At 47.7% G+C, this 26,194-nt stretch overlaps 1 protein-coding gene across 8 annotated transcripts in view; it reads left to right on the top strand.

Annotated features, from left to right (window-relative positions):
- Positions 1–26,194, top strand: part of PPFIBP2 (PPFIA binding protein 2) — a 130,347-nt gene that overhangs the window by 86,187 nt on the left and 17,966 nt on the right. For all 8 annotated transcript variants that reach the window (XM_045194000.3, XM_024559086.4, XM_045194004.3 and 5 more), the window contains 6 exons: positions 12,863–12,955; positions 17,785–17,896; positions 20,300–20,361; positions 21,477–21,552; positions 22,937–23,040; positions 24,900–24,967. In XM_045194000.3, coding sequence (XP_045049935.1) covers positions 12,863–12,955; positions 17,785–17,896; positions 20,300–20,361; positions 21,477–21,552; positions 22,937–23,040; positions 24,900–24,967 — 515 coding nt within the window. The remainder of the gene's footprint in view (positions 1–12,862; positions 12,956–17,784; positions 17,897–20,299; positions 20,362–21,476; positions 21,553–22,936; positions 23,041–24,899; positions 24,968–26,194) is intronic.

Below are 26,194 nucleotides of genomic sequence, written 5' to 3'. Positions count from 1 at the left end.
TTAGCTAGTTAATCTCTCTCAGCTTCAGTTTCTTTAACTACAGCGTAGATAACTCTGTGAGGTCCACATAAAATCATGAAAGTAAGTCCCTGTTATAGAATCCGGCATCTCGTAAGTAGTGGGTCTGTCTTCCTCCCCTTTCTCCACGTAGGCCTCTCCAAAGTCTAAAGATGGATGTTGTTTCTTTCTATTAAGTGAAAACATTATCGTGCACCGAAACCTGTCGTATTTCTGTGTTTCCTGGGTAAACACGGGTGATTGAGGCACTTCTAATATGTAGAGCATATTCCTTGCATTGCTTTTGAGAACATGCTCATTGGTAAGAACAGTTGCCCAAAGAAGATCTCTCCGTGAAGCTGAGGACAGTATCTCCTAGCGACTAAGTGTGCAGGCTCCTGAATCAGAGCTCCTGGCTGTAATCCAAGCTTAGCTACTCAGCAGCTTTGTGATTTTAGGCGAGTAATTTAACCTCCAAACCTGTTTCTTCTTCAGTAAAATGGAGATAGTAACACATTCTTCCTGTTTCCTGGGTTGTTCTGAGTAAGGAGTGAGATAATCTATGTGTAGTCCACAGTGTAGTGCTGGACACACAGTAGTAGCCAGGTTTTGTCCATCATTTACGGATCGTGTTGTTAAGCACATTAGAAATGGAAATGTGGGCTTGAGTACATTGCTGTATAAGGCAAAGATCTCACAGACTGAAACTTTACCTGTCTGAAGTATTAGTTGGATGGATTCTACTTGTTAAATAGTCACGGAGAAACAATTAAATTTTCTATGGGTTACAGATAATTTTACCAGTGTTTCAAGATGTGCGATGACGTGTGACCGTGCATTAGGGCTTTGCAGAAAGAATTCAGCAGACTCCGAGAAGGCTTCAAGGGGATGGACTCCATTCAAAACCACATACTTTTTTTTCCCCCACAGTGGAAGGGTTATTAGGTCATAGAACTTGAAGAGTCCAGGGTTTAAAAATCCAGCAACACTAGTCCAGGTGACCTCACAATGTCATTAGAAATCAGGCTTAACGTATCACTCGGTTCTGTGTCAGCTTTATTCTCAGGAAGGCTCTCCCCATGTGGGGGCAGAGGTGGCCACCAGCAGCTCTAGATCCTAGGAGCCTGGCCGATGGAGATTCTTCTCCTCAAATGTTCTGGCAAAAAACACAGGATCGTGTCCTATTGGGTCAGTTGGGTCACATGCCTGGTTCTGAACCAGCCCCCATAGGGAACATGCACCCATGCACACATGTGTGTTCACGTGGGGGCATCAGTGGGTCTGTGTATGGACGCACGCAGAGCCAGCACCAAACCGGGTGGCTCAGTTCCTTTGTAGGGAAGACTAGAAGGATGGAGAACTCCCACTTCCAGGCCCCATCTAGCTAAAGCAGTCATTTTACCATTTGCTTTCTTTCTTTTCTGAAAATTTTTCAGTCTGAGTTTTTGTTGTTGTTTTCCATTAGGCTATCCATTTTTGAGGCAACATAGAGTCGGAGCTGCTGGCCTCAGTCCTATCAGATTATTAGCCCTTCCTGGTTGCTAGTACAAACATTAGCTTTCTACCTGGAGGAATTTTTTAGGCTGTTCAAACCTGTGATAATCAGTGAACAGCCACATGGCCTGAAACACATTTTTCATTCTTATAATTGAACAGACTCTTTGCTGGGATCCCCGGAGCCTCCACATTGTCTGTAACTATCTGGATACCCAGAGGCTTAAAAAACAGAGAGTGCTGTTTCAGCTGCGCTATTGTCTTGTGCGAAGAGATGTTTATTTGAATGAGACATTTAGCTAGCTGAGGTTAGCAGGGGTTGTAGTTTCTGAGTAAAAGGAATGCTGCTTTCCATTCTGCACACTGCTGTTTTTTCCAGTGTTTAGCCTAAGGCCTGATTGCTTGTGGTTTGGAAAAGGCAAAAACTTTTTTTTTTTTTTTTTTTTTTTTGAGGTAGCCAGATCTGTAATGAGCTTCTTCTATGTAGCTCTGGCTTTATCCTCAAATTCCATGTTATGTTTCAATGAAAAGAAAAAAAGATGCTGTTAACAAGAGCATCGCAGACTGTTCTGTCTGGCTCTGATTTCACCTCTAGCCAGCGTCCTGCTGCCTGGAGTTGTGGAAGTGATTACGGACTATTGTCTGTAAAGGCTGCGGACTGTGAGGGGCAGGTTCCTGGGCAGATGGAGAGAATCCTGGCAGCCAGCCTGGCTCAGGACCCCGTCAGCAGCCTGAACGAGATGTACGTGATTACTGGCTTTCTTGTATTTATTTTACTTTTTCCTTATCAGCCTTTGGCAATAAGGCTGATCATTTCAGGGAACCTAAGTTTGGATCCATTAGCTTTACTCCTGAAAAGCAGGACTGCAGAAGAGCGACTCTCCTGGAAAGTAAAATCAGAGTTAGGAGGACAGAACATGAAAGAAAGATCCAGAAGCGAAGGAAAACCTGGGTGGTTCAACATGTCAAAGCCATGACCTTCAGAGGGAGCTTCCTTAGAGAAGGGAGGCTTCCCTAAGCCTGGGCTGCAGGGATGCCTGCAGGGGCCCCTGTGCAGGGGGAGGGGGGAGTTCCAGAGGGTGTTTTGGGGAGTGCCAGAGCAGCTTGTGGAGGGTCAGCCCGGACCCAGCATGTGCTGCGATGTGAAGTCAGCCCAGTTGATCAGGGACACGCACGAGCGTGAAGAGAGCCAGGAAGAATCTTCAGGATTTCCTGGCAGAAAATGGCAAGTCTGACAGCCCCGGTGGTACAGCCACGCCTCTGTCTTCCTACGGGGAGGCCCTCGGACAAGAGGGTGTCTGGTGTCTGAACTGGGAGACCAGGCTGGGAGGATTGTATTTTCTCAGAGAAGAGCTGGCCTGATGAGGAGAATTTCACTCTTGTTTTTATCCTGTGTTGTCTTATTTACTTATTTTTATTAACATAGAAAATACTCTCCAACAATTCAAAAAATCAAAAGTTCAAACAGGTATATATAGCCAAAAAGTCTCCTTCCATGTCCGTTCCTCAGCCTGCAGTCAGGAAGCAATGTCACCGTTCGTATTTTGACCTTCCAGAGAAACTTTATCATGGACACGCGCACGTATTTGGATATGTGTCCGCATCTGTAAACATGCACACGCACAGTCCACCCTCATTGCAAACGGCTTCCTCATTCACACTTACGTGTGCGTATCATTACTCCACTGTCTGCCTATGCTCTGATTTAACCAGCTCTCTCGTGATAAATGTTTAAGTCGTTTCTAAGTATTTGCTGTTAATGAATAATGCTTGCACACGTGTGAGGATACTGAAGTGGAACGGACGGCAGAAAGGGTACACGCATTTGAAATTTTGGCAGACATTTCCAAACCACCCTGAAGACTACAGAAGTTATATATTTTTTTAATTTTTTATTTATTTATTTTTAGAGAGAGGGGAAGGGAGGGAGAAAGAGAGGGAGCGAAACATCAGTGTGTGGTTGCCTCTCATGCACCCCCCACTAGGGACCTGGCCCACAACCCAGGCATGTGCCCTGACTGGGAACTGAACCTGTGACCCTTTGGTTCACAGGCTGGCGTTCAGTCCACTGAGCCACACCAGCCAAGGCCAGAAGTTATATTTTTGTCTGTGATGCAGACGAGTTCCAGGACAGTATTAAACTGACATAAAGGAAGAGTGAGAAAAAAAGCTAAGTAAAATTGTGAACAAGTTTAACAGGGAGGATGAGGTAGGAAAGACTCTTGATTATGGGAGGTGCCCAGTAGTTTTACATAGAAAAGAACCATAAAAAAGAACTTTGATGGTTTGCAAAGCAGAAACAAATGAGCAGAGATTACAACTGCAGAGCAGCAATTAGAACCTCATAAATGTCACCTGGACTTCATGATGTGGGACCCAAGAATGGAAGAAAGACCTTTTAAGAGAGGTGATGGGCTAGCCCTGAAGATAGGAATTGTAAAAGTAAGTTGAAATGCCAAACCTGAGGGTGGACATGCCGGACAGCAGCAACGCCACACGGGTGGGGAGAATGAAAGGACAGTGTCCCAGCAGAGTTGAGGTGTACCACCTGGTCACACTGCGCAGAGGAGGGAAATGCACTCCTGATACCACGCCCAGACTGACTGAAGCAGACGAGGGGCAGTGATGGAAGGGAGCAGTGATTTGGAGAGCTCCTCAAAATCTCCTCCAGCTAAACACTTAAGTATTTGAATTGGCTCTTGGTCCCTTCTCCCCCTTTTTATAGTTTCTACCCAGAGGGCCGATAAAGACACTGGGAAAACTACCAGTGTAACTCTAATGTTGAAGCAAAGGGGGAAGCTGGTTTATGAAGTAAAAGTGATGAGAAAGAGAGGTCATTGTCACTTGAGAGTTCATGACAGTGAGGGAGGAAAAAGCTATTCATAGATGGTCTTGCACAATGCAAATCATACCTTTGAAAGCTCAGAAACAAATTAGAAGATGACTCAAGAACACGGAACTACTTTAAAATAACATAGTTCTGATTGCACAATCTGACAAATAACACCAATAAAAAGAAGTAGCTCAGAGGTACCGTGAGAGAAGCGCATTTTCAAAGGGGTTCATACAAAACAGAAAGGACAAATGAAAGTTCACCTGCACGAACAGCACCAGGAAAGGCAAAGCCCAAACCAAGGGACTGACCACAGAAAGACATTTTGTTAAATGTTATGTTCTCGATAAGGTCAAAGAAAAAATGGGCTCGATTCCACTAATGTCTCTGATAGGTGCCAGGGACTTAGGACAGCAGTCCCCAAACTTATTGCTATAAAGCAAACTTTCAGGAATCCAGTGATTTGTTTAAAAACTAAAAGTAAACCTCCTCCTCCTCCTTTTCATTCTCCTTTCCCTCCTCCTCCTCCTACATGACAAAGAAAGCTGGATGGGTTTTACAAAATTTAGTGTAGAGTTTGGGGTCAACGCTATGATGATCTGTGAGAGGCTAGAGGACAAAGTAGAGACCCGTGTCCAGTGAGAGTGAGTCACATCAGACCGACCTCAACTGGCTTGGCTGGGAATGTGTCTTGTAGTGGCAGGCCTGGTCAGTCCTCGCTCCAGCGAGCTTGCAAAACATTGTTTGGAGCAGTCTCGTGGATAAGATAGAGGAACATAGGATGAATGTAGAACTAGGCGTATTAGTACCCAAATGACTATAGGTATCTACAGGGTGGGGTAAAAGTAGGTTTACAGTTGTTTTATGGAAAATAATACAATAAGTAATAATAAAGAATAAATTGTGTTTCATGTACTCACAACTGTAAACCTATTTTTGCCCTGCCTTGTACACTATATTAGTATCTAAAGACCCTCATTTTTTAAAAAAAGATTTTATTTATTTATTTTTTAGGGAGAGGGGAAGGGAAGGAGAAAGAGAGAAACATCAGTGTTTAGTTGCCTCTTGCGTGCCCCCTCTGGAGACCTGGCCCACAACCCAGGCCTGTGCCCTGACTGGGAGTTGAACCAGTGACTCTTTGGTTTGCAGGCTGGCACTCAATCCACTGAGCCACACCGGCCAGGACTAAAGACACTCTTGAAAGACTTTTCTGTAGAGGGTAACAGTAATGTGCCCTTAGCCCTTTTGCTTGTGTAGCATTTTTAGGATATAATTTAGATGCTGATATAGAAGTTCTTGACATTATCACAACGGGAAGCCAAAGAAAGACAAAATGGATCAGTTGACATTGGAATTCATAAAAATCACTTGATTTTAAGGATTCCTGAAAGTTTGCTTATAGCAAGAAGTTTGGGGACTGCTGTCATAAGTCCCCGGCACCTATCAGAGACATCAGTGGAATCGAACCCATTCTTTCTTTGACCTTATTGAGAACATAGCTTTTAACAAAACGTCTTTCTGTGGTCGTCGGCATTGTCCCTCGGTTTGGGGGTTGCCCTTCCTGGTGCTGTTCGTGCATGTGAACTTTCATTTGTCCTTTCCATGTTTTGTACGAGCCCCTTTGAAAATGTGCTTCTCTCACGGTACCTCTGATGTACCTGGAGGGATAGATAAGTTGGCAGAAAAAGAGTAAAGGACATCAGAAGAACCTGATAGTGCAGAATCACTGAGGGTGAGGTGGGCATGAACCACTTTAAGAGGGAGCCAAGAGGCTTGCAGACAGAGAACGTGCCTTGGATTTGACCAGGAGGACAACACTGAGGGAGCGTGGTGCCCCAGGGGTTGTGGCGGCAGCTTGTCCAGCTGGAGAGTGGGAGCAGGGAATGAGGTGGTGAAAATCAGGGACAGCAGTGTCCTCGTTTGACAGGTTTATCGATGGAGGGAACAAAATGAACTAGAAGACAATGAAATTCTAGAAAATTATGTAAGGGAGAAGAGCAGGCCTGAGGACAGGCAGGGCCAGAGGACTGAGTGCATGTGCCAGGGCATGCGGGGCCACTGGGCTTTTGTTGTCAGGAATCAATGTCACATGGGCCTTCACGGTGTCCTGGGAGCGCTAGGTCTTTCCTGATGTTTTCCCAATTTCTCTTGTTCGTGTCTTAGGAGTCAGTTGATGTACAAGGAGAAGCAGTGAAGAAGTGAACTCACATTTCTCACTGCCTCCCCTGTGCTAGGCACCACGCCAGGTGCTTTACCTAAGTCTCACTTGACTTAATCCTCCCAACAACCCTATGAGGCAGTGAGACCCTCATTATGCAAATTTGGAAACTAAGTTTGGAAAGGTTTCATAACTCACCAAGTCACATAGTAAAAAGTGCCAGGCTGGCATGAAACCTAGGTCTGTACAAGTTCAAAGCCTGTGCGTGTTTCACTGTGTCGTGACGTCACTTGTCATAGCTTAGCCCGGCATGACAGGCTGAATCTCCTTCTTTGTGGAGATGCAGGCTGGTCATTACCTTGAGAATCGTTTTCAACTCCATCTTTGATTAGCCTGCCATCCTCCCTCCTGCCCTAGGGTTTTTGCTTACAGGATTTGATGTTAAACAAACAAAACAAACAAAATAACTCTATGCTAATTGACTTCCAGCTTCAGCCACATCAGCCGGCTCCTTGGTGGTGCTTCACCCCCCCCCCCCCCCCCCCCCCCCCCCCCCCGCCGCCCCGTGCCTGACTTTCCTTTTCTCACGCCTCACAATGACTTCTAAATCCTTATCCCCTGTTACTTCACTGTGTCCTTTTAGCAGACAACGTTTCCACCTTCTCTACAGAGAAGGTCAAGGCCATTGGGGAAGCTCTCCCTTAACTTCCTGTATTTCACCTGGAAACCTATCTGAACCTCCAACTTGTTTTCCCTTTGTGCTTAGCCAAGCCCTCCGCCTGGGGCTGCTGATTCCTGTTCCTTTCCTTCCTCTGTAACTTCACCTCCTCCAGCTTCTTGGTCCTCATAGGTCATCCTAGGACCTACCAGCTAAACAATGAAAACTCCAAAAAGGCTGAGACATCGCAGAAGAAAAAGCATGAACAAACTGAATACAGATTTTTTTTTTCCTATTTAGTGACTTCCAGTGATGGCCAAGGCCAAGGGCAGCAGAAAGCGAGAGCTGGACTGTGACTCTTAGTGGCTGAGGCCAGACAGGCAGGAATCCTCTGCCCTTGTCAGGCATCTGAGCTAAGGCAGCAAGGGGTTCAGAACTCAGAGGCACATGGAACAAAGACCAAGTCAGAGGCCAGGGTCTGCACTGGGCCTGTAGGTGAGAACTCAGAGGGCAGGTATAGTCTAGCCCAAGAGTCAGAGTCCATCAGGGTCCAGAGACCAACAACAGTAAAGGAAGGTAAAGGTCTGGGGTTGGGCATTTACTCAGGCCCACAGGGGTCACCTTGACTTTTCACCCCAACCCTCTGGTCTCCATAGGGAAACAGCTTATTAGACAGATGACCCTGAGGGAGGACAACCTGGGGCTGTCTGTGGGTTAAAACAGGCGAGCTTGTTTAAGGGGAGAGTGACTGGAAGGCCAGAGGCTGCTTGTGACAATGTCATAAGCTCTCCCAGTCCAAATGGCATCACTGGAGAGGAGAGCAGGCTGGCGTGGGGGCCTTAGCCCAGTACCCTTTCAGCCCCAAGCTGGCCCATAGACCCTCAGTTTCCCTTCTACATTTGAAAAGGGGATTTATAGCCCTGACCAGTGTGGCTCAGTTGGTTGGGCATTATCCCACAAAGCAGAAAGTTGCTGGTTTGAGTCCCAGTCAGGGCACATGCCTGGGTTATGGGTTTGGTCTCTGGTCGGGTTGTGTATGAGAGACAACCAATTGATGTTTCTCTCTCACATCAATGTTTCTCTCCCTCTCTTTTTCCCTCCCTTCCCTCTCTCTAAAAATAAATAAATCTTTTTTAAAAGGGGGGCATTTATAGAACAACATGATATGGAGCGGCAGCTGTTCTTCTTTTAGATAACTATCACTGTTGGGGTTGGACAGCCTCCTCCAACGTGCCTGGGTAGTACCCATGGTGCCAGTGGGCAGTCCTCTCAACACCAGATGCAAGTGCCAAGGGTGTCGGTAAAGGTGGATAGAAAGGGGGCCAAACAGTTGGACTGGTTGCTCTCCCTCCACCTTTGTTCTACTCTACTGCTAACTGTCTCCTTAATTCCCTATCCCTGACCATCGGCTGCTCACAGTCCTCCCCAACCTCTGGGTTCCTTACTGCCACGAGTGGCAGCATCATCTGCTCCCCAGGCCATGATGCTTCATCTCCTGCACTCCCGCACCTGGCACGGGGTCTACAATGTGGCTGCTTGACGTCGCTGAGACTTGTCCCATCCCCTCCTCTTGACCCAGGCAGAGTCACTCACTGCTCCCTGAAAGCCCTGTGGTTTTCTTAGCTAGCTGCTGTGGTGGTTCTTTTGTGTGTCTGTCCCCACTCACCTGTGAGTGCCATTGGTCTCTGCAAGAGTGGCACTAAGTGTCTGTGGAGTAGATAAAGGAAAGCCCAGGAGAACTGTTAGTGAAGGATCCAGAACCGAGAGTAGCTGTGAATTCTAAGGACTGCAGTTATTCTCAAAGTTACCGTGAAAGGCCACAGCGTTCTGGAGGCTACAGAGGAGTCCGGTTTGGAGTGGGAAACGAAGGAGTAAGGGTTGGTGTACTGTGTGAGGGAGAGTTTAGGGATGGAGGCATATTAGCGTGCATGAGCATGGTTTGTGCCCTGTGTCACCTGCGCACGGGGTTGGCGTGTGAAGCATGGGGGGGGGGTGTCTATATGTGCCTCTGCCTCTGCTGTGACTAGACTCTGTGTCTCAGATGTTGACATGCAAGCATCCCCCTCACCCCCCTCCCCGTATGGCACAAGGAGCTACCAGGTGTTTGTTCAAACCCCAAGGCTGGCCCAGGGATGGGACAGGCCTCAGGAAAAGTGCCACATCTTTTGGTTCCCCATAAAGAGAGTGGGGGTCACAAACAGTGCCCGCTGGGTGCCCCCTGCTGCTCACCCCCTTTACCCTTCCTTCCATCCTTCCTTCCTTCTGTGATGCTCCCTTAGGGAATTCGGTGTCTGAGAGCTGACTGACCCTGAGTGCTTTTTCTCCTTTCTCTTCCTTCCTACAGTCAGTTCTGAATGTGATCAGTGAGCTGCAGGAGCAGATGTGTAGGCTGCAGCTGGACATCCACAGGCAGATTCAACAGCGCCTCTTACTCAGTAGGGACCACCCTGAGGAGGTGGCTGCCGGCGACCGTGTGGCTGAGCCCCAGGCCTGCAGCCAGGACTGTGCCCGTTGGGAGGGGTCACCTGTAGGAACCTCACTTAAGTATATCGGAGCATGCGTGTGTGGGGTGTTTCACTGGTGGAGGGGCTTGGGCTTTTCCTAACCAGAACAGCGTGCTGTGGCTTAACAGGGATCTGTTGTTACCTCTGGACAGAGTTTGGGACTCACACACTCCCTGCAGATGTGAGCTGAGCTCTGTGACCCTCACGGAGCAGGGTCTGAGCGGGTGAGGCCACCCTTGGACAGGTGGCGCACTCATCTCCCTCGGTGTGGGAGTGAGTGCTGGGCATTTGTGCAAAAGGAACCCTCCGGAGTACCCCCTAGGTACGCTGCAGACACTGATGCCTGCTTCTGGGCTGGGAGAGGAAAGGAAATTTCATCTCCCTTATTTTTTTTTAAATAGCATTATGAAAGAATCCTTTCAAGTTTATTTTTAAAGAGGTTTGTCCCCAGCAAGAACATAGAATGCACGTTTCTACTTGCTGTGATGATTAAGTCATCATCTGAGTTTCCAGAAGAATTTCCTCACATAATCACATTAAAGGGACTACACCATCTCTGGGCCCTGTGGGGTGTATCTGACTGAGATTCTGGACTTGGTCCCTCACACTGATGTGACCTGTCTGAGGCCTGGTGATGGCAGCCATGCAGAGATGAGCCTGCACCCCCAAGGTCCGCTATCAGAGGACTTGGGAGCCCAAGAGAAAGTTCAGGTCACAGTAGCTGTGAGCACTGCAGAGGGTCTGCCTCAGCCCTGCAGGAAGCTACCATGACCACACTCAACTGTGGAATATGGTGAAAGTCTCTACCCAGACTTAGGCATTAGGGGAGGCACTCAGTGGGGAAGATTTCCTCCTACATTAAAGGATACAGAAAAGAGTTGGGAGCCAAGGTATAAATCTAGAGTTGGATAGGGAAGCCTGAGAGGGTGCTGGGGCATGCTGAGTGGTTACATCAGAAAAACTTCTAAAGGAAGTTAAAATTTGCACCAGTGTTTATAGCCAATGATGGGCATCAGACAATTTAGAAGGAGAACTGCCAAGGATACACGGGCCCAGAGAGCATCCTGCTCTGTGTCCCCACGGCAGCATCGCCTCAGGCAGTAACCTGAACACATCTGGTTCTGTCAGCAGGCCTGGCACTCCCGTAGGCAGGGCCAGAAATGTTCTCAGAAACTATCCCAGCTCAGCTGCAAGTCCCAGCAGGCCTAGAAGTCTAATGCTGCAGATCACAGATACAGTACCCATAGCACGGAAGATGTTGTTTTTGAAGGGCATCAACAAATGCTCCCCTCCGCTGTAAGAAAATCTTCATAAATTACCCTACAAAATTCAACTGTAAGCAACGTAACTTTCTGGTGGATTATCTCAGAATGCAAAGAGCTCCAGGCCACTTAAACGATGACTTGAATTTCATGGGTTCATTCATCAAGAAATAATGCATACCCACTTTGTGCCAGAGGTTAGCAAAACTTCTCATGGAGTTCAGTGCAGGTAAACTAGCCATTAGCAATCGCACCAGCAAATACTTAATTGTGAACGGTGTGGGAGATAGCCGGATGCCACGAGAGGGTACAGCAGGGGCACATGATGGAGGGTGGAGGTTGGGATAGCTTTGCTGAGGGAGGCCTGAAGGATGGGTGGGAATTAACCTGGCCTGCAGTTCCCAACAGAGGGAAGAGTGTGTGTGAATGCCCAAGTCAGGAAGAGGAACTAGAAAGTTCCCAGTGCGGCTGGAACATAACCAGGAGATAGAGTCATATGCGAGGCAGGCCGCATGCCAGTGTCAGGCCAGGCTATATTGGTCATAGGTTAAATTTTATGAACTTTGAGGAGCAGGGCTGTGCCAGGGTCAGATTTGTGTTTTAATGGCATTGTTCCCCTGGATGCTGTGGGGGTTGGTGGGTTCAAGAAGGGTAAGACGACAAAGGAGCACCCAACGAAGGGCCTGTGCAGGCCAGCAACACTAACAACCAGACCAGAGCAGTGGTGTCGAGTTGGAGACAATGAGAGATTCACGCTATTTCCTTGGGAAAAGCATTAACAAGGCTTGGGAATGAATGGCACATGTAGGAGGAAAGGGAGAGGAGATGCCAAGGACGGACCCCAGGGTTTGCACAGGCGATTTGGTGGACGAGCTGCCATTCAGTGTGATGGAGAAGTATAAAAGGAGTGATTAAGAGTTCCCCCTGGGCCTGGTCATGTGATGCCTGCATGCCATCCACGTGGGCACGTTAAATAGGAAGTTTGTTAGATGAGCCTGGAGTTCAGAAAGTCTATGGAAGTGATCACTTTTAATGAAATTTTTCTTATAGGAACCAGTCAGCAGGGCCATTTGTCTGTTAAAGGACTCTTGGTTTGGGTCAAAGGTGCCATCTTTGCTAAAGGGATGGTGTAGAAAGCAGGGGCCCTGGAGTCAGAAAATGCGGGTTTGGATTCCAGCTCCACCATGGGCAAGTTGTTAAAGTATCACCTCCCCACTCGGCAACTTTCAGTGGCTTCCTACTGTCCAAACAGTGGCATCAGAAATCCTTATGTTCTCATCCAAAAGCCTTTTCAGCAGGCCCCTACCTTATCTTCCAGGTCTCATCTCATCCTCTCCCCAATGCCTGTCCCTCCCTCCTTTCTTTAAACCCACCCCCTCCTCTGAACTGGAACACCCAGACTGGCCTCTGCATTTGGTACTTGGCATTTGTTTCCTCAGTGTTTTATGTCTGTCCTGCTGGCTGTCACTTCCTCTGTGAAGCCTTTCAGGATCACTGACCCCTCCTCTGGGTTCCTCAGCCCTCACTTGGCACAAAAAGATGCTCCCAATTAACCTGCTTCCTGCTAATTTGTCTGTAAGAAGCTTCCTTATTTCCACATCTCTTTTCCTCTTGCTCCAAAGCCCTACCTGTCCTGCCCCTACATACATGTTTGAGGCAGGCACACCCCATATAGGACGTCGGTGTCAGAAAGGAGTGAGCAGAACAGGTTCTAAAAATAAGCAGAAAGTTTTCTTTCTTATGTCAAGAATTCCCTGGCCTTTGTTTTAAAATGGCCACACAGCTTCTCCTGAAACAGCACCATGTTTAAAGATTTGAACTGCAGTATGGAGCATGCTGTGGTTGCTCCTGCCCCAGGCATCCTCTGTGCACAAGCTTAACCAGGGTTGTAGATCCAGGGAACAGCGTCCTGCTTGTTAACCAACAGAACTTTGTCTTTCTCCCTCATCTCCCTAGGAGTTACTGCAAGAACTTAAGCACCTCAAAATCAAGGTGGAAGAGTTAGAAAATGAACGGAACCAGTATGAGTGGAAGCTGAAGGCCACTAAGGTAAAAGGCAATTCTGATGCTTATGGGGAGACACTGAGGCCCAGTGGGGAGTGTCTGTGTTTAAACTCTGGGTTTGCAGGAGCCCATGCTGGAAAAATGCAAACTGACCCTACTGTGTGCACACGCAGCAGTGACCAGGTTCTTCAGCAGAGAGATTTGACCCAGGAGGGCTCTTCTCAAGGAGGAAAGCCCACAAGATTATGAGCTGCTGAAGTAACTGAGTCTCTCCCCTCTTGCTGTGTCCCGTAGCACCATCAGCTGACATTGTGCCAAGAAGGGGTGAGCGAGTGAGAGAGCAGGCGAGTGATGAGTCCTTAGGCAGATGAATGCCAACGTTATATTGGCTGCATCATTTTAAGTTTAGCCAGTCCCTCTAATAATCGGGTTTTGAAAGAGCATGCTTTATTTTCAGCAATGAATGTATTCCTTTTAAAAAATGATGTATACTTTGAATATTTTAAAAAATCAAATCATGCTTCTATTGAACTGGGGAGCTTGCTATTTAAAAGACACCAAGGGCCCTGGCTGGTGTGGTTCAGTGGATTGAGTGCCGGCCTGTGAACCATCGGGTCGCTGGTTTGATCCCCATCAGGGCACATGCCTGGGTTGTGGGCCAGGTCCCCAGTAGGGGGCGCATGACAAGCATCCACACATTGATGTTTCTCTCCCTTTCTCCTTCCCTTCCCCTCTGTCTAAAAATAAAATCTTAAAAAAAATAAAAAAAAGACACACCAAGGATAATGTAATTGAAATGCAGAGGTTAAAATAAGTGGCTTGGATTCAGCCCGTAATTTTTTTTTTTGGCCTGAAATTTGTATTTAAGGATGTCGAATTCATTGTCACTTAAATATTAGGAAATTTCACATTGAAATAGAGTAAGGCTACCCTAGGGGTGGTGGACTATGGAGAAGGAAGCTCTCACCACCCTGGCACATCATTCCTTCCTGAAGGAGCCTGGGCAGGGCTGCCTCTGCATGGGGTGCACACCTGCCATTTCCCTAAGGTCTCCACAGCGCCACCTATGGATGTTGGTGCATGGCCCCTGTAGACATTTTCATTTTTACTAATTAGTGTTTTGTTAACATCTAGTTTTTTTGGTTTATTTTTTCTGTAAGTTATCTTTTAATTATTATAAAAACAATATTTATTATAGAGAATTTTTAAACTAGAAAAAATTAAAGGAATAAAAAAATCACTCATATACCACCCAGGAGCTACCACTATTAATATTTCCTTCCTGGCATTACTCTCAGTCTCTGTCTCTCTCTCTCTCTCTCTCTCTCTCTCTCTCTCTCTCTGTCTCTCTCTCTGCCAATTTCTGGTGTTGATCATTTATTTACAACTGTATATCATGCTATTAAAAGAAAACTCTGAACACAATGTTGATGTCAATAGTCTATATAATATTTTTGCTTAACTATTTTACAGTTCAGAACACTGAGGCATTGAGTGGTTAATCAAGTTCCCCAAGATCTCACAGCTAGCTAGTCAGCACCAACGCTAGGCAATCCAGATCCATTTAGCCACCGCTCCGTTTTTATCCACTTGTACCGTTGTATGCACTGTGCTTCACGGTCACTGGTCATAGGAGCCCCATTTTCTCAGAGAGCTCAGAATCTTCATCGCAGCGCTCCATCAGGTGAGCCTTACCTTGGTGCAGCCTTTGGAATTATACATACCACCTTCTCTTATGAAACCAAACTACCCTTTTCTTTTTAAATTACCTAAGCCCTTTGCCTTGGCATGTAGACTTTGAGACACCGAGAGTTATTTAATAACTACCAGGTGTGGAGCAACTCCTATGTGCCAGAACGTACCAAGCCCTTTGCACATTTTTTCTCATTCGATCCATAAAATAACCTGGTGAGGTCCGTTGGTTTATCATCCTCATTTTACTGGTGAGGAGATGGAGGCTCAGGGTAGCCACAGTAAGGTTCAGATCTGGATCTGGATCATTCCAAAACTCGTGCTCTCTTCCCTATGCCATCCTGATTCCCTGCAGTGAAAACCTTCAGTGGTTTCAAAAGTTCTTCACTTTTCTTTGTAAAGCTTCTCAGTCCCTATTGAGTTCATCTTCCATCGCAGCAGCATGAGGCTGTGGTCCCAAGTTTAGCGAGGCCCAGCACTTGCTGGGAATCAGAGTGCCCACGTCTGCCTGTCACCAGATCTAGCCTTGGTGGCTGTGGCAGTAGCATACTTTGTCCTCAACGATCAAGTAGAGGGCCCCCGGGCTATCGTTGACTTCCCAGCTGTAGGGACAGCCACTACTGAAAGGATATCAGAGCACCTGTCATTTCTGGCCTATTTTGTGGAAATTGGCACATGGGAGGTTGGGCCCAGCCACTTGGTTTGTAGAGTTTTAAATATTTAAGATTGACCTTGCCCTGACTGGGTGACTCAGTTGGTTGGAGTGTCATCCCATGCACCAAAAGGTTGCAGGTTCGATCCCCAGTCGGGTATGTATGGGAGGCAAAAAATCGATGTCTGTCTATCTGTCTCTGTCTCCCTTTCTCTCTCTTTAAAATCAGTAAAAAACATATTCTTTGGTGAGGAATAAAAAATCATAAATAAGTAACTGACCTCACCCAGGGCAGATCTCAGAGAGCAGAGGCTTCATCGTGCGTGGGGTCCGCCTCACCAGGTCCATGCCACTGATGTCTACCATGGGGTCCACAGACAAGCATCAGGTATCCAGATTCTTAACAGAGACCAGCTTGGACCCTGTCTGCAAAGAAAGGGAGACATGGGCATGGAGGGGTACAAGAAAGATTTAGAGAGTATTTTCTAAGACTAGTCTGGCTCTTACAGAAATGAGAGGCATTTGGATTGAGCATCTCAAGGGAAAGCTTCTCAGAAGCCACCGTCACCATTCATGATAAGCCCATGGACACTGTGGCCCTGAGTGAGCCAGAAAAGCTGCTGTGGGCTGTGAGCCTCAGCAGGCAGTTTGGCACAGATGGACTCGGCTCTCTGACCTCTGGGTGGAAACCAGAGCACAGGGGCAGGGCTCCATAGGAAACTTGGGAGTAAGGAAACCTGGCCTGTGCCACCTCTTTTTCTTTACCTGGTCATTTCTATCCCATTAGGGAGCTGTTAGGGAAGACTTATTCAGAAACCCTCACAGTGGTGTCAGGGAGCCCAAGCTGTGTAAGAGAGGCTCTCATTTGTCCTGTTATCTTAGAAGCAGACCTGCTGTGGTGGTGAGACCCTGGCTTTGGAGCAGGTGGGGATTATGTCCTTGCCTGGTCACTAAATGGCTCTGTGACTTGACCATTGAATCTTGCACGACTCCTATTTTCTCCCCAGGGACACACAGGGACATTGCTTCCTCCCATGGTTTCCTGTGGAGACTGAGGGAGGTTTGATGCAAGAAAGTGGACAGCACAGGGGTCCACGCAGAGTGGCTGCTCAGTCATGAGTCCCAAACACAGGCCTGTTCAGCAGAGGAACCACCAACAGAACCAGTGGTCACTTGGCTACTTGGAGTTGTTCACAGATTGACTGGTGCCTCTGTGGGAAAGGAAAGCTCATCCATAACCTTGAGGAATGAAGGCAGGGCGTGTCTGGGCTCCCACATGGGGCGGATGCAGCCAGAATAGAAGTCTTTGTTGTGTGCTTTGTTGACTGGCTCAGGGGTTGGTTCTCAACCTCTTACTTAGTCTGGTTTGATGCTCAGAGAACTAGCTAGTTATCATAAGGGAAGGAACAGGATGAGAGCAGCAATAGTAGCATTTATTGAATGATTACAATCTACCAAGCATTAGGCTAAGTTGTTCATAACCATTATCTTATTTAATCCCCTTTACAGGCCCACGAAGTAAACGCCATTTTCCCCATTTTATAGATGAGCTAAGACTCAGAAAGGTTAACTCACTTGCCCGAGGTCTCCCAACAGGAAGTGAGAGAATCCAAGTTTGTTTGACTCCAAAGGCAGCATGCCTCTTGGGGTGGATCCTGCACAGTTCTGATCTTCTAATGAGTATGGGGAATCAGGGACACAGCCACATGTACTGTCAGGTGTGAAATTTAACCTGCTATATGCGGTAGAGACGTGGGAACCATGCACTGCACCTGCCTATGTGTGTCATGCACAAATGTGTGTGTGCACTGGTGGGGCTGTACTTACCTGCTTTGTTTGCAAAAGTATTTCTGCTCAGCACACCTGAATGCCTACATGTATGTACATGTGGGTGAGCGTGCACAGGTGCCTGGAGGTTGGGCAGAGGCAGTGGCTATGCACAAAGGGTGGGAGAGTGTTTGAGGGAGGCAGCTCTTTGCTCACTCTTTGTGTGCCACTAGTGATTTGATTTCCAGTTATTTCCTCAACGGGGTGGAAAAATGAAAAATGCGTGTACTTGTAACAGTGGAGTACATACATGCCATTGCATAACTATCTAAGGGGGAGGAAGACCACATCCAAAAAGTGATTATCAATTTCTAGACCAAGGGCAGCCCTCCCATTGCACACAGTCCCAGCTCTTCCAACCTCGGTGGTGTTTGGATCACAGAGGGCAGGGGATGGAAAGAGCCTGGTCTGGTGGGAGGGTGCAGGACAAGGGCAGGTAGACAGCCAGAAACAGGCAGGGTCAAAATGTCCAGAAATAATGAGACTACATTATTCCAGAGAATACAAAATATCCAGAATACATTCAGCAGAGCTCCACCTTGTGGAGAGGGCAGTGAGCACCTCTATCTGCTCACCTCTGGTACCTCTGCTCCTAATTTCCTAACGTGTCCTAGGAGCCACTGGCTCTGGGCTCTGACTTGAGGTACTTCTTTACAGTTTGGTAGTCCCTCTGAACTGGTAGGGATCCTCTGTTCTCTTCTAGGCTGAGGTGGCCCAACTGCAAGAGCAGGTGGCCCTAAAGGATGCAGAAATTGAGCGTCTGCACAGCCAGCTCTCCCGGACTGCAGCTCTCCACAGTGATCATGCAGAGAAAGGTAACTGGGTTGACTGTGACAGAATGCACAGCCAAACCCTGGGTCCTGTGCCCCCTCTTATATGCGGGCATGTATGTCTGTGGACGGGTATGTGAATGCCTGTGTGAGTAGGCATGCTAGTGTGCATGTAAGTGCATATGTGTGCAAACACGACCCAGTGAATGAATGCACGCATGTGTGCATGACTGGGCCTATAAAGCACAGCTCTGTCATGGAATCACTGCCGTGAACCCCTTCCCTGTCCAGAAGACTCAGCTCTGGAGGCTTTTCTGAGATGTATTCTGACCATTGAATCTCCGTGTGGCCACATCTGGAGCTTTAGATGTTCACCTGATTGAAAGGGCTTGGTTTTGGGTCATCGCCAAAGGAGAGGTATTAGCAGTCTGTTCAGTCATTTAGTGGATACCTGTCTGATGCTTGTACAAGGCCCTGAGTTTACAGAAACAATTAGTTATCGCTATCCTTTAGATCTCAACCTGTCTGAAATGTTACCTGTCAGAAAGACCTTTCCTGGCCACCCTACCTCATTCAGATGCTCCCAACCCTATTTTCTAAGTCAGTGTTGTTTATTTTCCCCATAGCATGTATTATACCTTGTCAGTGTTGTACTTTGGGGGTTCTCTTTGTATAGACTGTTGTCCTCACTCTGTGTCTATCTTTTCTTTAAGACCATATCCCTAGAGCCTAGTATTTGGCCCACTTTAGGCTCCTAAGAAATATTTATTGAATAAATGAAAGAATGGTGAATGGTCCCCAAGGAGTTCAAGTCTTGCTGATTAAAACTAGAGGATAAATCCTCTTATTAGCACATATTTAGTATTTATGGTATTTATTTTGTATACAAAATGATCACACATCTTCCCACTTTTCCTGTTAGCTCAGGCTGCAGAATAATGCTGGAGGAAATCATATAGCCCTGTGGACTGGCCCTATTACCTAATCTTATCTTGGCCAAGCACTACTTAGCTCAGATCCCTGGCTGGGTGGGGATGCCATGTAGCCATGGAACAGTGACTTAGGCTAGTGAAAGAAGTGGTCACCAATATACTAATCCCTTTCCCAGGCTTTCTCTTCCCAGCTGTTGAGCATGCCACTCACCCGCCAAGCCTAATGTGGAGGCTGCACCCCCTAAGGTATCCTCCTAGATTATCTGTGATACTAAACCAGGACAGAGGGCTCCCTAATCCATGACTTGTAGACCAGGCAGCCTTTCCCCTGTACCCCATGCTACTCCACAGTCCAAGCCTTCCAGGCCCTGCCCCATTCCATCATCAGGTACCTCTTGGAGCTGGTCCTTTGGTCATTTGCTGCTCAAAGCATGAGCGTGTTCCAGTCTTCGTAGGGAGCTACTGCTCCCTCCACTTGCTGGGCTGCAGAGCTGGCCTTCAGCTGCCAGGAGCCTAAGATAATAAGCAAGTGCTCTGCACTTTCCTCTGAAAATATATCCCTACAGCTGCTTATCCCAAGTACATAAATCTGTTCTTCCTATTCTTGTTGGATATAGCAAGCATCCTAAAAGCAAATGGGGGAGCCAATACTTTTGTTCCCTTGTCCCCTGTACTTTTCTTATATAGATACCTCTGTTCTCTCTGTAGTGCCCAGTCTGCATCTGGGGGTATCCTTGTTTGGAAAATCCATGTGCCACTTCCTAATCCTCTAAATATTTGGCAGAGTGACCTCCAGTTCCATTAGGCACTGGCCTTTGATCTGGCTCTCCAGAGCACTTTGGAAGAAGTCAAGAAAGACCCTGTTGGGTCCAAAGTGAGAGAAGGCCTTGAGTTGTGCACCACAGACTGAACAGACCCCTCAGCCCGTAGGGAAATTCTGTGGATGTGTGATGAAGCAGGGTTGTTTTCCTCAGCAGTAGAGTTTAGACGCAGATGTTCCGACTACCCCATTTTAGGTTAAGCTAAGTAACCAGCTCTTACCTAATCACTCTTTCCCAGCTTCCATTCAACTGTAGAATTCTACACCCCACCCCCGTCCCCCATTTTAAAGTCTCTGCTACAGTCCATGGGACTGTGTGGTTTTCTTTAAAACTAGTTTCAGCCCAGGTATATGCCCACTCAAGTTATAAAGGACATATGTCTGTATTCTTGTGAGATGTTAGTTATGAAAGATTTTTCTCCGTGTCACCTTTGAGTAGATGACATTTTGTTTTCCCCCCACAATTGTCTATAAGGGAAGACAAAATGATTCATTCATTTATGAGTCCAACGAATATTTGATGAGACTGAATTCTATGCCAGACACCATTATGGGCTCTTTAAAGAAGTAAGGAAGGCCATGTGTAACTCATTCACATGGAGAGTGCTCAAGTTTTCACTTGAGGAGCATCTTAGCATGTGGGGATAGCTGTCTGCATTTATATAAATGTTTCTTTCCACACCTTAATTCTTTTAGACCAAGAAATTCAACGTCTGAAAATTGGGATGGAAACTTTACTTATTGCCAATGAAGATAAGGTAAGATTGGGCAACCTGTCTTTTACCTGCTGATACCCCTGGCTCTGTTTGGTCCCTGCTGGTAACTGACATTTTGGACGCAGCCATGTCCATCAGGCCATTGACCCGGGGCTGTGTGAGAATGGCTTCTGCTTCCTAGAGACCAGGCCTCAGCCACCTGTTGTTGGCTTTGATGTCTGGGAACTTGGCCTAAATGGAATCTCCCAAAGGCAGATAAAAGCCATGCCTGTTCATGCTGATGTGGTGGGGAAAAATACCAGTGTGCTTACAGGTCAGAGCTGTTGCTTAGCCTCCTAGCAAGACTCATGCATGGTCCGCCCATCTCCCACGTGCGTGATCCAGTGACAGACCCATCACAGAGACACTAGGCGGCATGTCGCTTGCCCTGCCGTCTCACATTCTTCACATGTGATTCCCTCGTAGTCATGAAATAAACACCTCTATACGTATCGAAGACCCACCTGGCACAAAAATCAGCTTGGAAGGATCACACTCCTGCATTTTGCAGATGAGGAAACAAACTCAAAGTACTTTAGTGGTTTTGCCCAGTGTCGGGTAACAGTAGACGACAGAGCTAGAGTTTATGCCAGTTTGTCTTAGCCCAGGATCTGTGTGGCCTCCCAAGTTCCTAGGTTCTGCTGAAAGAAATGGTCCTTCTGGGAATGTCCTTTGCTGTGCGAGGAACCTCAGACTCCTAAAGAACAGGAGAAATATTTGGATAAGTGGACATTTTTATTTTAGTCTTCTCATTTTTTTGTGTGTAGCTCCAGAGGACAACGTTTGGATCAGGAGGCAGATTTTAATGGTTACCTCAGAGGGTGGGGGGACCTTGAGTTTCTGCCTCTGGAACTGTTTCAGCCTCTCGAAGACCCTGTCAGACAGGGATTGTTTTATGGCTAGAGACTGGACTCAGCCCTCAGGGAGAGGCAGGAGAGCCTGCAGCTGCCCGGGAGGCAGACCACTGAGAAGCCAGGCTCTGGGATGGGCCCCGGCACCGTGTTTCCACATGGCGTCCACTCTCAGGGGGTGCAGAACACAGCCCGGGCCCCCAAATGAACTCACCGGAGGTGCCAGTGGTGGCATTTACATGTGAGTCTGCTCTCGCACTGTGACAGGACCGTCGGATAGAGGAGCTCACAGTGCTGCTAAACCAGTACCGGAGGGTGAAGGAGATCATGCTGGCAACTCAAGGTAAGAGCACAATTTTCTCTCAGAGGTATTCCAGCTACTGGAGGTTAAATCCAGGGGCAGTCTGGCCAGAAGATTCTTCTTCTCCAGTCAGGGAAGACCCTCTGCTGGAGGACGGAACTGGTTAGACTGTCTGGAATTGTAGGAAATTGGCAGCTGTTAAGATTTCCAGAAATTTTGTCTTAGAATAGAAAAATACCAAATAAAATGAAGCATTGCTCCTTCCTCCCCCACCTCCCATCAAGTATGGTGAGGTCACAATTAGTGATAGCAATGACAGTGGTTAATGCCTTGTACTTTTCACAAGCTGTTTTTGGCTGGGATTCTGTTTTGGAATCGAATGCAAAATGGAGAACATTGTTCCAACTGTAAAGATTTTGCAATCTACAACAAATAATCTGAAATAAAAAAGGCATCACGCAATCTAAAACAAATAAATAAATAAGACTTCCAGAAATGTCCAGCAGCATTCAGTTCAGAACTCTCAAGGACTATCCAGATCACCAAGAAAATAAAGCCTTCAAATTGAGCCCTTGGGAATCCCCACCCTTGGAGGATCTATGCAGCTTCCCAGGTTACCCCTGAGGGAGTCAGTGAGTGGAATCAAACCTGGATCAAAAATCAGTTCAGTGCCCTTATTGGGGATTAAAGCTCGTCCACCTCCCGGAGAATGTAAAACTGCCCTGGCAAACTCCCAGGGACTTGGGGAGGCTTCTGTGGGTCTTTAGGCGCCTAGAATTCCACAGGAAATCGCAGGGCAGGGAGAGCTGTTTGCATTTCATGTTTGCTGTGCAGGTGGAATGCAACATGCAGGCAGCATTCATGTTATGGGCGTCGGGGGGCATGTGCCAGGCTGCCTGCCTTGTTGTTCACACCATTGACCTGGGCTTCCATCCGGATCCCGAGGAAGCAGCTGTGTCATTGGAGAGAGTAGCTTTGAGGGTACTCAGGAATCTCTGATTCCGGCTGCCTCATCTTAAGAAGAAACGGAGCCCCAAACTGTGTTAGGGCTGACTGGTCACTGCCAGGGGCCTGTTAAGCCCCCCCCTGCCCCTCCCTCCCCACTCCCATATGCATGTCACTGCCCCGTTTTCTCTAATCTTTTGAGATCTTGGGTCGTCACTCTCAGGATCTGATTGCCTGTGGCCGAGGAGTCAGAAGGTTGGAGAGGGATACCACGGGGTCAGTTCTCTCTGTTCCACACTGGAGCTTTGGCCTTGAGATCGCCCCCTTGGCAGCCCTTGCTCAGATGCCCTGAAGAATCTTCCAAATCACTGTTAATGCCCCTGTGTATATTGCTTAGTCTTTCTTCATGAAGGAAAAGCAGTGTTAGGATTTTGTGGTACAATTATAATAGTGATCATCTTTTCTGCATTAATGCTTCCAGGGCCTTCAGAGAGAAGTCTCTCAATCAATGAGGAAGAGCTGGAAGGAAGTTTCAGAAAGCGAAACACTACGAATAAAGGCCCCGAGGAATTATTTAAACCAGAGGTGCTGTGTTTACATCCATGATGTAGGGTTTCAGCAGGCCCTGAGAGCTTACCCTGAGCATGGGGGAGGATCGAGTCAGACCACTGTTAGGTATAAACCTTGACGGGTGAAGATTTAAATCAATGGAGTGGCCCCGGAGGCCTTGGGGACAGAGCCCTGAGGACAGCAGGGGGCCCAGGCACAGGCCTGCGTTCCGCTTGGGAGGACAGTATAGTGGACACTGGACTTTCAAGGGTAGGAATTTTCTTTTTTAATCCAGTGTTTTTGTTTTGTTTTATTTTGTCTTTCCTATTTGGAATGTAAGCATAGACCAAAAGTGCTGTCAGTTTTACTTACCACTGTTTCTCCAGAGTTTGCAGTGATGTCTAGTACCCAGCAGAATTCAACAAGTATTTGTTGAATGAGTGCACGTGTCTTCCTCATTTAGGGGGATAACTGCCAGTTCGGAGGTGATGCATTCCTGCTTCACAAATGTCCCCTGCAGGCCCTATAACCAGCATGTAGATTCTCCTTCTCCTCTTTTGCTTATTTCTGTATGAACCTCTTTGGACTTAGGATGGGCACAAATCAGCAAACTCAAACATACAGATCTCAGGTAGTGAAGGAGCTTTAATCTAGGATCTAAAAAATTCAAGAAACTCCAGGACAGCGCAACTGAAGAGGATCATGGCAGTCTAGCTCAGCCCTTGCAATTAAGGAAAGAGTGAAAGTGTCACCGATGACCCAGTTGCCCAGTCAAAGCAAGCATCCCAGATTGCCGGCAAGAAGGAAATAGCAGTACCCGATCCATACTCAGTACCTCTGTGTATCAATGTGATGGGCACCACATAAGGCCCACTTCATTTACTCCTCATGACACCCCATTGGGATCCTTATTTTATGTGATAAAGTGGAGGTTCAGGGAGGCTAAGTGACCTGCTCTAGGTCACACAGCAAGCAGATGGCAGTAGATAAACCTTGACCTGAAGCCAGGTTTATTTGACCGAAACGCCAGGGATTAGCAACTATACTATACTGCCAGGGCTGTTCCCACAGCAGACCAAAACGATTCTGTGCTCCGGAGAAAAGAGGTGGTCTCTCCAGTCAGTCTAATACTGAAGACATGGGACTGCGTCCTTATGCACCAACATTAGCTCAAGTCCATGCCCCTGTGATGCTCTCTCCTTTCTCGCCTTCTTGGTGAGCCTGTTCTCAGTTCTGGAGAGTCAGCTCAAGTCGCCTTCCCTCTGAAGCCTTCCTGACCTTCCCACCAGTGAGAGGAGCCCCTGCCTCTCCTCTATCCCCACGTCACGTTACAGGTATTGGTGCCATAAGGACATGTCACATTGATCTTTTGTCCTAATTAACTTGTCTGCCTCCCCGATATGGGGTGTGCTGGCCCCACACCCAGCACCGGGTATAGCAGGTGGTAGATATTGCTCACGTCTGTAGAGAGACTGTATCGGCTGCAGTGTTGCTCACTGCAAACAATAGAGGTCTACTCTGGCTAACCTATGCAAAAAAAGAATGTTTTTGGAAGGGTGAGCGGTGGCTCAGTGGATGAAAGGAGAAGCTGAAGGACCAAGCTCAGAAAGGCAGGAGCAGCAAGAGACCTGGGATTCAAGTGTCAGGACTCCTGTCAGAACTCTGCTGCTAGGGTGAACTTCGGCCCAGGAAGGAGAGGCACGTTGGCCAGGGTTGTTCATTTACGCCCACCTCCTTGGTATCCTGAAATTGCAAAGCACCAGAATTCACGTAGCCACCATGGCTGTACAGAAATGCAACTTCCCAGGAAAAATCATCCAAAGAAGGAGAAAGGATGGTGGGTGGCCTCCAAACAGTGACTGTCCTGTATGATGACTCTTCTCTTTCTGATACAGATGCCTCCAAGATGTAGCTCTCCCATAGGGGGGCCACCTCCACTTCCGCAGAAATCACTGGAGACCAGGTAGGAGGCCAAAGCATTTCCCCAGAGCTGCTGTGCCCTCAGGCCCCTCATGTGATGAGCATGACCACCATGCCCTGGGCACACCTGCCCTGCCACCATCAGAGCAGCAATCCAGGCCCCAGCAGCAGCCACAATGGCACCAAAACCATGGAGCTGTCACGAGCCACGCCTATCACCCCTGGCCACAGAGGGGCTCCCCTTCCCACAGCTGAGGGTCTGGGCCATTGTCACCGAGAAGAGCCCTGCCCAGGGGTTAGATCCTCAGAGGAGGGGTAGCTGCACCTCATCTGTGCCCTCCAGGGGCTCATCAGAGCTGAGAGCATCCCATGATGTGTGCCTGTCACTTTTGTCAGCCCTTCTGGCATGTCCTTCCTGCTCTCAGGGTGAATCTAATCCTGTGACAAGCCACGCTCTCTAGGAAGGGCCATTTCTCCTACAGGGAAGTTGGTCCAGTTGCTTTGGGGAAGCTTCACATAGCAATGAGCTTATAATGGGCTGCCCTGGGGGGTCATTTGGCTGTCATCTGTCTGGCTCCCCCTAAAAGGAAACTATTTCTAGTTCCCTGTGTCAGCCCTTGAGAGCACGTTTCCGAGTAATGGAGATACGGAGCTTCATGGCCCACAGCAGGCTGTCTGAATTTCAGCCACGGTACCTGGAGAAGATGGCCATCAGCATGATGGACACTTTCCCAGAATGGTGCTGAGTCTCCAGAGCCTACACTCTCACAACCCCGCTTTCCAAAGGGTCAGTTTTCCCTGAGCCTTTAGTCCCAGAGCCAATGGTGGTGTTGAAGAGGGCAATGAGCCTGTCCTTAGTTTAGCAGAATAAGAAATTCGGTGTATGAGTTCACTCAGGAGGAAGTCAACACTGAATAACTCACACTGACCAGACTCCCAGGAGACTGATACACAAACAGATGCTGATTTATTCACATGAACTGAGAGCCAACACTGCCAAGGAGACTTGTCACAAGGTAACTTCATCTCTATCCAATTGGTGCCTTTCTCTGCAAAATAGCACCTGAGAAAGCAAAATCCTCTGAGCAGACTGGTCAGGATGAACAGAGCCAGAGCAGAGGGTCGGGACATTCTAGCAGGAAATGCTTTGGGGCCGGCGTTGGCTGATGTGCTCGTCTCCACTCTGAAGTAATTCCTCCTCCCTGGATTACTCTTAGACCCCCAGACAAGGCAGTACTGACACGTTTCCTCTCTTTGCGTCTGTAGACGT

The sequence above is a fragment of the Desmodus rotundus genome, chromosome 5 (assembly GCF_022682495.2).
Source record: "Desmodus rotundus isolate HL8 chromosome 5, HLdesRot8A.1, whole genome shotgun sequence".
Classification (NCBI taxonomy): domain Eukaryota; kingdom Metazoa; phylum Chordata; class Mammalia; order Chiroptera; family Phyllostomidae; genus Desmodus; species Desmodus rotundus.
Note: the sequence above shows the minus strand (reverse complement) of the source record. Positions and strands in the feature narration are given on the sequence as shown.